This window comes from Silurus meridionalis, chromosome 17, assembly GCF_014805685.1.
Source record: "Silurus meridionalis isolate SWU-2019-XX chromosome 17, ASM1480568v1, whole genome shotgun sequence".
Classification (NCBI taxonomy): Eukaryota; Metazoa; Chordata; class Actinopteri; order Siluriformes; family Siluridae; genus Silurus; species Silurus meridionalis.
This window is the reverse complement of record NC_060900.1, coordinates 17,625,677-17,638,014: the sequence shown is the minus strand read 5'-3', so window position 1 is coordinate 17,638,014 and position 12,338 is coordinate 17,625,677. Positions and strand designations below refer to the sequence as shown.

Sequence of the window (12,338 nt, the reverse complement as noted above, 5' to 3'; positions counted from 1 at the left end):
TTGAAAGATTTATGATCAAACTCTTGATGTCACCCAAAATGAGGATGGGTTCCCCTTTTGAGTCTGGTTCCTCTCAAGGTTTCTTCCTCATAACATCTAAGGGAGTTTTTCCTTGCCACAGTCGCCACGGCTGCTCATCAGGGACAAATGCACACCATTCACCTTAACTGTTGATTTGTGTAAAGCTGCTTTGAGACAATGTCTGTTATGAAAAGCGCTATACAAATAAACCTGACTTGACTTGACTTGACTTGTTTTAAAATATTTCATGCCATAACTCATAATATCAGAAAAGCATTCCAGCATGTACAAAACACTGAATCTTTATAGAGATGGGCTACAACAGCAGAAGAAAATTGGGTTTTATTCCTTTCAGTCAATAACAAGAATCTAAGGGTAAATGTGGATGTGGTCCTTTGCTATTGTAGGTTATCCACCTCAAGGTTTGGTGTTTTGTGTATCCTGGGATGTTTTCCTGTTTACCACAGTGATGAGGACATATCTAGCCTTGACTGGATTCCTTGAGGGTAAAACCTGCAAGTGCAGAATATTTACTACTGCTTTCTTGTGTCTCAGGTGAAAATTGCCTATGTAAATTTTGTAAACCATTGCTATGTGGATACAGAAGTGGAAATGAAGGAGATCTATACAAGTAACCACATATGGAATCTGTTTGACAATTTTCTCATAGACATGGCCAGGGTAAGTATACTATCTCAAATAACCCATATAAGTTGATTGACTGCAAATTGATAAATTCTTTATCAATTTGTTATTTCATTATATATTGAATGGGAGCAATTTTTAGCTCCTGTTAAATGAGTTAGAATAAATTATCAAATAATAAATGTTGTCCTTAGATGTGTATCAACCGCGAGAAGCGCCTGCAAGACCCGGTGTTGGAGAAATATGTCATCCTAGTTGTGTTGGATACTATAAATGCCTTTTTCAGCTCACCTTTCTCTGAAAACAGCACCTCTCTTCAGGTGAGCTACTATAACAGCAACAGTAAAAAAAAAATTTCACATTCACTTTTTTCACTAAATGCAGTTATGTTTTAGAGAAGTGTTTTTTTTTTTTATGTCAACTCCATCAGAATGAAAACTTCACAATATTAGTATAACATTTCTCACATTTTTTTTCAGGTTTGTGTATGTTGTTAAAAAAGTGTGACGTATCACATAATATAAATGTGTTATTTGCCTTGAAAATGTATCAACAGCTTCCTAACAATCAGACCTCAGAATTCAGCAGTGCTGTTGTTATTGTGATTTAATAATTAGGTATTTATACTTGCCACATCAGTAAAGAAGACCCACACTCTTAAGCACTGAGGGACAAATTCTAGTTTGTAGTCCTTATTTTTTCCTAATTCCTTGGTGATCTTTGTATTTTACAGACTCATCATGATATGGTGACTAAGTTGCTGCAGTCCACCATGCGTTTAATGGACTGTTCTTGGCTTCAGGCACAGCAGAAGGGTCTAGTGGACAGCTGTATTCGAACTTTGGCCATAACGGGTAGAGCAGAATACTTTTTCTGTCACTGCTTTTACAAAAAGCCTGAACTGTAGTCAAATGCCAATAAATCAATTTAGATTAAACCTTTTTATCTTTATCAAGATCAAAGATGATGTTTTGTTGATAAAAAAATATTGTATTTTTAATATTTCAATTAATTCTCTCTCTCTCTCTCTCTCTCTCTCTCTCTCTCTCTCTCTCTATCTCTCTAGCTAAGACCCGATCAATCGGTCTGCCAGTGGATTTAGAAGCCCTTGTTAATGTAATGCTGAGCAACAATTCAATGAATGCTCTGGCCCGTGCCACCCTCAACTATAAGAGTAGCACAAGAGCCACACGACCCACTGTCCCCAGCAACCCATGGGACTATAAGAACATTATTGAGAAGCTGCAGGTTTGTCCATAGGAGCTGTATGGAACTAATAAAATGAAATTCTGGTTAGAGTAGAATGTTTTAAGAAGACGGTGTTGCTGAATTTGTTTGCTTTTAGGACGTCTTTAACACACTGGAGGATCGGTTAATGCCACTGGTTAATGCAGAGTTGTCTGTATTAGTGGACGTCCTGCATCAGCCTGAGTTGCTCTTTTTAGAGGGTTCTGATGCTCGTAACCGCTGTGAATCCGGAGGCTTCATTTCCAAGTGAGACATCTCATCATCAACACATTGCCTCTTGGTTAAAGACTTAAAACATTGAAAGCGCTGTAAATTAATAAATATTGTTATTATTAATTGTTTTAACATGTTTGCCCATGAGAGAGTGTTGGTGGTATTATCGCTTTAAAGACAGCCCTACAGTACAATCATGCAACAATATGGTCAGCCTTTATACTAAATTTCTGTATGATTGTATTTACTCACTTTTTTGTATTCTCCAGACTAATTCAGCACACCAAAGCACTGATGAACTCTGATGAAAACCTCTGCATCAAGGTTCTCAAGACTCTACAGGAGATGTTAATCCGCAACATGGACTTTGATGAGAAGGTGTGATGTAATCTTTTATTTTTTAGTATGCGTAATAACACTGCAGTTAACTAACAAGCATTTCATTCCAAAGATAAAATCTGTGCATCTGAAGACTTTTTTTTTTTATCCTTAATTGGATTCTAAATGTTTTATTAAAGGCAATAAGTGCACCTGTTTGATGAAACATTTACTGTAAGACTGTTTCTGCTTTTGATTTGTATGCAGTGTTACTTTAGGAGAACATTATATATTTGTTGTACAGTGTTTATCCATTACTGATTGTGACTGTTTCTTTTTGAAGGGGATTGCCTTAAGAAAGGTGTTGTTGCAAAATTACCTCTTTAACAAAAAGGGCATAAAAGCTGATCTTGCTGAACTTGGAGCTGGAGGTTTGTTTATTTATGACTGTTAAATGTAGTAGAGAAGAAAGTATTAACTCAAAATAGATACATGCTGGTTATATAGATTTTATTCAAAATTATCAATTTCAAAAACATAACAAATTTGATGCAACCCTATGGAGAAGACAGCTAAGAGGCATAGAAAACTCTGTGTGGGCTTGAAGCATGTGATATTTTTGTAAATCTGGTTTAAATTAGTTGTGTGTCTGTGTGTGTTTACACTAGGTGGCGAGGCAGAGCGAGACTGGGCTGCCGTGGCTGCAATTCAGTGTCGTCTGGATAGAGAAGGTGGCACAAAACTGTTTACAGACATCATAACGAGCACCAAAAATGAGAAAATCTTCCTAGCGAGCATCCAGCTAGCCATCTGCCTGTTAGAGGGAGGAAACACTGAAATACAGGTGTTCATATACACAATAGCTAGCTATTCAATTCTACTATGTGGATTAAGCAACACTAAAAAAAATGTACCCTTGTATTTTTATTCTAGAACTCCTTTTACAAACTGATGATGGGGGACAACAAGTCTGAGAAGTTCTTTAAAGTTTTCAATGATCGTATGAGAACTGCACAGCTGGATGTCAAAGCAACCATTTCAGTCAATGTGGGTGAAATGAGTGCCAAAGCCAAAGATGAAAAAGATACGGAACCAGGTGAAAAAGCACAGAAATAAGGTTTTATGGAGTGGGCATTATTACAGGCCTAGACAGTGAACATTGAATTAGTGTGCTTAGTTAGTGCAGTGGTAAAGATTTTACATTGTGTTCAAAACCAGATATTTTATGTTCTTATATTTCAGTTTTACTCTAATTGACTAAAGGCTGCAATCAGTATTCCAGCTGTAAATTTCTGACTATTTCGCAGTTAATTAAATCAGCCCATATGATGTAAAGATAATAAAAATTAAATGTATTAAAACTAATCAGGCAAGAGTTTCAAAATTTGAAAAAAAGTAAAACCGAAAAGCCGAATAAAAGTAAAACCCATGTGATATCTCTCTGTTGATCACTGGTAAAATGTGTTGTATAATATTAAAATTCAAATATATGACCTTGATTGGTCTCCTGTAATAGGGTCCCATGGAATGTATGCTCCAGGGGAAGCTCAATATGGCCACAATGCTGCTGGCTTGGCTCCTTCTAATCAGGCTGAGCAGCAAGAGGTGGACACTGAGATGGGTCCCTCAGTCATGATCATGAAGCCAATTCTACGCTTCCTCCAGCTTCTCTGTGAAAATCACAACCAAGACCTACAGGTCAGCCACTCTTTCATGAAGTAAAACGTTACTTCACATTTCGCACGTAGGTTTTGTAATTTTTCTCAAGACTCTTGACTCGATATTACTTTGTATTAATCTCACCGATATTGCTTCAGAATTTCCTCCGATGTCAGAACAACAAGACAAATTATAACCTTGTCTGTGAGACACTTCAGTTCTTGGACATCATGTGTGGGAGCACTACAGGAGGCCTGGGTCTGCTGGGTCTCTATATCAATGAGAACAATGTGGAGCTGATCACACAGACATTGGAAACACTTACAGAGTATTGCCAGGGACCATGTCAGGAGAACCAGGTTAGAAAATTAACCATGGGAAGCCTGACTATATAAACACAGCCACATTTTAATGTTTTTGAATGAATGAACACAAACAGTCAAGTCTGATTTTTCTCCCTTAATTTTACCTCTTTAAAGACTTGCATTGTAACTCATGAGTGCAATGGAATTGACATCATCACTGCCTTGATTCTGAATGACATTAGCCCTCTGTGTCGCTACCAGATGGACTTGGTGCTCCAGCTTAAGGTATTAACTTGCTACAGTATAAATGCACCTACAAGAAGGCAAAAATGATCAGTTATTGTATGTTAAACTGTCTGGCTAATCATGTAAATTTTTCATACATGTTAGGACTTCATAAGGTGAAGATAATATAGGCTTTTCTTATTATCAATATGTAGAAGAAGCTTATGTGGTTAGTATTTTTATTATAATACATTTTCATGCAGGACAATGCCTCTAAGCTTTTACTTGCTCTAATGGAGAGCCGCCATGACAGTGAGAATGCAGAGAGGATTTTGATTAACCTTCGACCCCGTGAACTGGTGAGTCCACTACCTGACTGTGCGTTAATGATCTAACGATCTGCAACTTAAAATATACAGTAAACTCATCATTAGTTTTTACTGGTCAACAGGTTGAAGTGATAAAGAAGGCTTATCTGCAGGAGATTGACTGTGAGAATGCAGAGGTGTCACCCAAGGAAGTCGGCCATAACATCTACATCCTGGCACTACAGGTACACTGTCAATCTATTACATACCTAGGCTCAATTTCTTGAATGCTCTTTACAATGTGAAACCTCAATATTGTCATTGTGTGTAGCTCGCACGGCACAATAAGACTCTCCTTCCCCTGCTGAAGCCACCAAAAAAGTCAAAAGAAGAGCTTGAAGAGGGCATCTCTTCTATGGTAACAGTTTTAAATAACTTAACGCTTTAAAATTGTTTAAATTACTAATGTTAAATTAACTATTAGGCTTAATAATAAATTAAGTTGAATACATCGACATGATTATAATTAATAAAGAACTTTCTAATTCCAATTGTATTTATTACTAAATTGTTGCTTTTAATGTAGCTCAGTCTAAACAACACAGGATTCTCGCAAATGCTGAAATCTTCAGCTCCAGCTGAGGTTAAACAGGAAGATCCACTGGAGCACTACGCCAACCACACTGCTCAGATTGAGGTTAGCTTTATGAAACAATATTGTTTCCTTTTTTTGATAATTCTCTGAACCTTTTAAAGCATTTTACTATTTATTTACTGTAATAAAGCCTTTTAAGGTTGGGTTAATTGAGTATGACTATTAAATTACATCAGATAGTTCGTGAGGATCGCAGCATGGAGCAAATTGTTTACCCTGTCCATCCTATCTGTGAGTACCTGACCGAAGAGTCCAAGTTACGTGTCTTCAACACTACAGAACTTGATGAGCAAGGCAGCAAGGTCACAAACTTTTTCGAGCAGACATCCTTTCTGCATAACGAGATGGAGTGGCAGAAGAAGTTACGCAGTATGTACTGAATTCTGTCTTCTTTCATCTAAGCAGTACTGAAACACTTGTCTCGTTTTGCTAGAGTCTGTTGTTGATGTTGATAAGGCTTAATTCTTGCAAATAAACAAAATAGAACATTTTAAAAATAATAGAAATATGTTTAGCTGGTCTTTTAATGTTTTTTGTACAAGTGTTATGAAGTGAGCACTCATTGGTCTTTTTCTGTCAAGGTATGCCAGTGCTGTACTGGTTCTCTGGGCGAATGTCACTATGGGGCACGATCTCATTCAACCTGGCTGTCTTCATCAACCTCATCATTGCCTTCTTCTACCCATTTGACGCTGGCCAAAGTACATCCTCGCGATCTATACGCCATTTAAAGTTTTTTATATACATTGTCAGTTTATTAGGTGCACCTACCTTGTACCAGCAGTAAATTGCAAGATTAAAATTCACACCCTTCAAATTGGTAGCTCAGAGCCTCAAACATTAGCTTTGCCTTTTTGGAGGTTTACACTTTGAGACTGTAATAAACCTGTACCTATATAGAGTATGTCAACTATTTTAAACTTGCTGCACTAAATTAATAGTTCAGTATTCAAATAATCTGGTCATCAGTCTTACAAAAAGGGAGACTAAGGAAAGAGAACTGTCAAATATCATCATGCACTCAATAACTGTATACCTAAATAGTGTAGCTGGATGTAGGTTTTCTTAAAAAATTTAACTGCAGTGAAGGTGCAAGGTAGATGTTCCAAATAAAGCTGTAATATGAGTATCAGTGTCCTAATGTTTGACTCCAACTCCTTTCAGGTGCCATTGACTCTTCATTGTTATACATGCTGTTCTGGGTCTTTTCTGGCCTATCTGTTTTGGGTCTGTTGTCTCAGCGATATGGTCTGCAGCTTGCCACCGTGGCCGTCATCCTTCGCTTCATCTACCACTTTGGCATTGGCCCTACTCTCACTATGCTCGGAACTATCAATGTAAGTCAGAAACATTAGAAAGCGTGTGGCTAAATAAGCCTTTGCTTTTTTGCTTTCACTAACAAGGGTAACGAACAGTTAGAAAAACAGCTTGACAGATGTTGTCTTCACTACTGTCTTGGTTAATCTTTTGAATGTAGCGCAGTAAAATTAAATATCCATTACAGTTAATGTGGCGATATAATACATTTGTTTTGATTTATCAATATTAATCAATATATAATCAAAGTTTTTTTGAGACACTAACATTTCACAAGGATATAAGCTCTCTGAAATTCAATAAAGACAAAAAACATATTTTAAGTATTATTCTACTTTTAATGTTTTGCCCTGAACATACGATTAGTGATAAATGACAGCTAAAATGAAAAAAGATATGTTTGCATATTTTTATAAGTATCTGGTCCCCTAATCGTCCTGTTTGCTTGTTGACTGTCCACTTCTAATCTAAGGGCATCCCAATGGTGTTTAATGAGGTTGAAATCAGCATTCAGTGTAGGGCACTTGAGTTCTTTTGCCCTAACCATGGAACCATTTGGGCTAAACTATTTACATTATCAATGAAGGGAAATCTAAATGAATAAAAAAGACATTCTAGAGCATTTTTTGTGGAATATACGTAAACCTGGATGAGACGATCAAATGTTAAATTGCTTATGATTCTATATTGTGATTGATTTCTGTTAACCTTCCATTTTGTTCTGTCTGTCTCCACTCCTGTTGCTGTTACACAGCTCATCAATAAGATTGTGTACGTTGTGAGCTTTGTGGGTAATAATGGAACATTTATCATGGGTTACAAAGCCATGGTGATGGATGTAGAGTTCCTGTACCATCTGGGTTATGTGTTCACCTGCACACTAGGACTTTTTGTCCATGAGCTCTTCTACAGCCTAATGGTAAATATCTTTCCTAATTTCTGAGTGGTTTTCCACTGACCTTGCATACTTACAGTAAAATTTAAAAGACTGCATATGCACTTTAAACACTTTAAACCTTTCCAGTTATTTGACCTGATCTACCGTGAGGAAACACTTTTTAATGTCATCAAGAGTGTGACACGTAATGGACGCTCCATTCTCCTGACTGCGGTGTTGGCCATCATTCTGGTCTACCTCTTCTCAATCGTGGGCTACCTTTGCCTCAAGGATGACTTCATCATGGAGGTGGATCATTTGCCTTCCACTAGTTCAGGTATGGTTGGTTTTGAAATGAGCTTAAAGTAGCTTAAACAAGCTTTTTCTTTTACCTTGACAGGATTGTAGCTAATGTACAATCAAGGGCACATAGTCTTTGAACAAATGAATCGAAATTGTCATTGTGAGTCGCTTTGTTAAGGTTTTGAAAACTTGTGACCTCTTTTGACTATATTACTGAGAAACTGTCCTTGATTCAGATTCTGAAGAGAGCTGCAGTGCAGATGGTGTAAACTGCAATAAAGAGACCGGACTTGCAATAGCATCAGAGGGTTAGTCTTTTGCTTTCTGCACTTCAATCAAATTGTAGTAATGTATTTTTAAAGAATCTGAAAGTTTTCTGACTAAAATATTATATTACAGATGAAGATAACACAGAAAGAGCCTGTGACACATTGTTAATGTGCATCGTCACTGTGCTAAATCACGGTCTACGAAACGGAGGAGGTGTAGGCGATGTCCTACGGAAACCCTCAAAAAATGTGAGAAGATGAATGCATGCCCTTACATACATCAATGTATTGCAAAAAGAAATATATTAAACAGCATGGCTTTAGCTTGTGCATAAAGCATCTAAACATTTCTTATGTTCACTGTCTAGGAAACCCTGTTTCCTGCACGCGTGATATACGATCTTCTCTTCTACTTCATTGTCATCATTATTGTACTGAACTTGATCTTTGGTGTGATTATTGACACATTTGCTGACCTGCGTAGCGAGAAGCAGAAGAAAGAGGAGATCCTGAAGACGACCTGCTTCATTTGTGGTAAGTGTCAAAAAATTAGAGACCAGTATTTGCTACATCTACTGTCTGTTCTAGATGGGAAGCACAAAACCATGTATCTATTAGAAGTCTGTAAACTAATGTAAGACTACTGCTAAAATTATTTTGCGTATTTTTAATGCTGAAATTGAATTAACTTTAGGACTTTTTGACTGGTTTATTTTTTTCTGCCAAAAGGTCTTGAGAGGGACAAGTTTGACAATAAGACAGTCTCTTTTGAGGAGCACATTAAATTCGAGCACAACATCTGGAACTACCTTTACTTTATTGTACTTGTTAGAGAAAAGAACAAAACGGACTACACTGGCCCAGAGAGTTATGTGGCCCATATGATAAAGGTGAATTAATTACAGTTGCTTGAATTATCACATTTAGCTATTATCTTGTTTAACAAAACTTAATTAAACATGTCGAAGAAACAACACAAGTCATTAATCATATGTGTCATGTCCCTTTCTCTGTAGAACAAGAATCTAGATTGGTTTCCACGCATGCAGGCCATGTCTCTGGTTGTGACTGAAGCGGAAGGGGAGCAGAATGAGATGAGGATCCTACAGGACAAACTTTCATCCACCATGAAAGTGGTTACAAACCTCACTGGCCAGTTAACAGAGCTGAAAGAGCAGGTGAAGCAAATAAATGCTCATGAGTACCGAAACAATACAAATATTTATCATGCCTACATAAGAGGGCATTATAAAATCTCCTCCAAGTGTGACAGGGGCCAGCTGGGGTCATGGAGAAAATAAGGTCACTCTGTGCCAGACTGGCAGCTGTCATGAGATGAGCAAAAATCAAAAATTAAGAAGAAATGTTTTTATAGGATTTTCTTACTAATGTTTTGGTTCACGCAGTCATAATGTATTGAGCACGAAGCACTTTCTTTGCACAAGAAAGTGCAAATAAATTACTTTAACAGGGTAAATGTATAAAACATATCACTCAGAGAGAAGAGCTTTTTAATAGAAGTTAACATTTGGTTAGTTTTCAGCATGTTTTTATTTGAATGAGTTTCCCATTCACATTTTTTTCCCATTCATCCAATATTGATTTACATTTTTAAAACATTCTTTTATGTATTACAGTCTGTTAAATGCTTTTGTATTTTTCCCCTTATAATTATAGCTCTTGTCTACTGTATATTTATATTGATGTCGTAATTTAGACTTTTTACTTACTGTAATTGTTGCTACTGCAGTTGTAATTATAGTTGCAAACTAATTAAGTCTGTGACTCATGGCTCATTCTGTAAAATACCTTAATTAGTGTTTGCTTTAAAAAAAAAAAATTTCTCTTCCTTGTGCAGATGACAGAACAGAGGAAAAGGAGGCAGAGGATGGGCTTTGTGGATGTCCAAGCTGGCGCTAATAATTCAATGCCCCCTAGTGCTGCTGGAGGAAACTACAAAGCTTAATGTAGTGCATTGTTCACTCTATCAGCTTCGAGTTGGGGATTGTTCTGACTTGATGTTGTTTTCGAATGTATGCATTAATGCAGTCCGGTTTCATTAAATACTAGCCCTGAATGTGACAGATGTTAGATTTATGACTGGCTTTTATGGTAAAAGAATTAAGCATCTTCATTTGTTTTGTGTGTCTTATTTTAAAGGGAAAATGTGTCATTTGTAATATATTTTAGTTTAATTTTATTAATTAACTTATACAGATGAATAGTGAAAGTGGTAAAGATTACATAATGTACATAGATATTTAACAATGTATTTGAGATTGGGATGTGTTTTCTTTCTTTTTCTTTTTTTTTTACTGAAATATAAAAGCTCCTGTTATGAACTTTTCAAAAAATTATGGCAGTTGATAGAAGCAGTCTATAACTGAGATGAATTCAATAAACCAAATGCCAACTGTGTATCATGTCTGAATCTTGTTCAACTGCATTTCAGAAATGTATATAGGCCACATTACAGTCAGAGTACTATCAACATTAATGTGGTCATGTGTTCAAATACTTTTAAGGGACTATTAGTAAATCCCTCCATTCCCAAGACATCCAAAAATAATGCTTGCATTATGTATATTATGAGAATGATCTAAAATGGATGTTCTACAGAAGACTGGTTTACTTTAAGGAACTGGCTTCTTTCCTGGTTTTCACCTCACACATTTAAACAGACTGGATGTTCTCTAACTCCTTTTCATTCTAAGCACTTTTCATTGACATGCTTAGTGTGGGTTATCGGTGGGTTTTTTTTGTTGTTTTTTTTCTACGTGCAACCAAAGCAACTGCTTATTGGTTATAATTTCAGATCTTATACACTGACAAACTCGCTAGTTCCATGCTGGAAGAAAGAGAGACAGACAATATCTCACAATGCAAAGCTTTCTTTATTCACATTAGTTTTCACCCCAGCACATGTTTGAGGAAAGTGTGACAGCAGTAAAGTGTGCAGTAGGAACAACAGGCTGGTTTAATGTGGAGGTTGGACTGCATCAAGTAACGGCTCTGAGCCCTTTCTTGTTTGCAGTGGTGATAGACAGATTGACGGACGAGGTCAGACAGGAGTCTCCATGGACTATGATATTGTGATTTGTGGTGATAGTAGGGAGCAGGTTGAGAAGTGCCTGGAGAGGTGTAGGTATGCGCTGGAAAGAAGGGTAATGAAAGTCAGTAGGAGTAAGACAGAGTACATGTGTGTGAATGAGAGGGAGGGCAGTGGAGTGGTGTGGTTGCAGGGAGAAGAGGTGGAGAAGGTGGAGGATGGATCTGCCAGGAAGGAGGAAAAGAGGAAGGCCAATGATAAAGTTTGAAAGAGACAGATGTAGAGGACAGGGTGATATGGAGACTGATGATCCGCTGTGGCGACCCCTAATGGGAGAAGCCGAAAGAAGAAGAAGAAGGAGAGAATAAGGTAACGGTATATAGATAATGTGTGAGCTAAAGGGAATTCAGTAAGGTAAAGGTAAGGTGTAGTTTTAGGGAAAAGGACGTGGGAGGGGAAAAATGTAAAGTAAAAGCAAAGGGTAAAGTGTAAGCTAAAGATATTGTGTTTAACATTTACAGCATTTGGGGTTAAGGGCCTTGTCCAGGGGCCCAGGAGTGGCAGCTTTGTGTGGCTCAGATTTAAACTAATGACATTCAAAGCCAAGTCCAATGCCTTAACCACTAAGTTACCAACTCCCAATTAAAGAGTGTTTAAGAGAGGTAAAGGTAAGAGGAGCTGCCACCTTTATATCCCTGCGGCCAGAGAGTAGATACCTAGTAAATGTTAAACAGAAACAGGGTAATTCTAAAAGTGATTAAGCTAAGTAATGGATTAATATTAATTATGACTTGACTGTTAACCTCTTATGGATATCAGTGAAACGCAATTTCTGCTCATTACATGCAGTTTAACACACACACACACACACACACACACACACACACACACACACACACTCCGCTACGCCTCTGGGTAGTAAAGTG

General features: G+C 37.2%; 1 protein-coding gene across 2 annotated transcripts in view; it reads left to right on the top strand.

The window, feature by feature from the left end:
• itpr3 (inositol 1,4,5-trisphosphate receptor, type 3) overlaps positions 1-10,781 on the top strand; it is a 28,589-nt gene extending 17,808 nt beyond the window's left edge. For both annotated transcript variants that reach the window (XM_046871186.1, XM_046871185.1), the window contains exons 32-58: positions 577-702; positions 861-986; positions 1,400-1,520; positions 1,733-1,914; positions 2,012-2,160; positions 2,397-2,505; positions 2,789-2,876; positions 3,114-3,289; positions 3,379-3,541; positions 3,962-4,143; positions 4,263-4,463; positions 4,584-4,694; positions 4,898-4,993; positions 5,086-5,187; positions 5,274-5,360; positions 5,529-5,639; positions 5,774-5,966; positions 6,179-6,298; positions 6,762-6,934; positions 7,669-7,833; positions 7,939-8,128; positions 8,331-8,402; positions 8,494-8,612; positions 8,732-8,897; positions 9,093-9,253; positions 9,380-9,541; positions 10,222-10,781. In XM_046871186.1, the coding sequence (XP_046727142.1) occupies positions 577-702; positions 861-986; positions 1,400-1,520; positions 1,733-1,914; positions 2,012-2,160; positions 2,397-2,505; positions 2,789-2,876; positions 3,114-3,289; positions 3,379-3,541; positions 3,962-4,143; positions 4,263-4,463; positions 4,584-4,694; positions 4,898-4,993; positions 5,086-5,187; positions 5,274-5,360; positions 5,529-5,639; positions 5,774-5,966; positions 6,179-6,298; positions 6,762-6,934; positions 7,669-7,833; positions 7,939-8,128; positions 8,331-8,402; positions 8,494-8,612; positions 8,732-8,897; positions 9,093-9,253; positions 9,380-9,541; positions 10,222-10,329 (3,759 nt within the window). In that variant the 3' untranslated portion in view covers positions 10,330-10,781. The remainder of the gene's footprint in view (positions 1-576; positions 703-860; positions 987-1,399; positions 1,521-1,732; positions 1,915-2,011; positions 2,161-2,396; positions 2,506-2,788; positions 2,877-3,113; positions 3,290-3,378; positions 3,542-3,961; positions 4,144-4,262; positions 4,464-4,583; positions 4,695-4,897; positions 4,994-5,085; positions 5,188-5,273; positions 5,361-5,528; positions 5,640-5,773; positions 5,967-6,178; positions 6,299-6,761; positions 6,935-7,668; positions 7,834-7,938; positions 8,129-8,330; positions 8,403-8,493; positions 8,613-8,731; positions 8,898-9,092; positions 9,254-9,379; positions 9,542-10,221) is intronic.
• Positions 10,782-12,338: the final 1,557 nt, after the last annotated feature.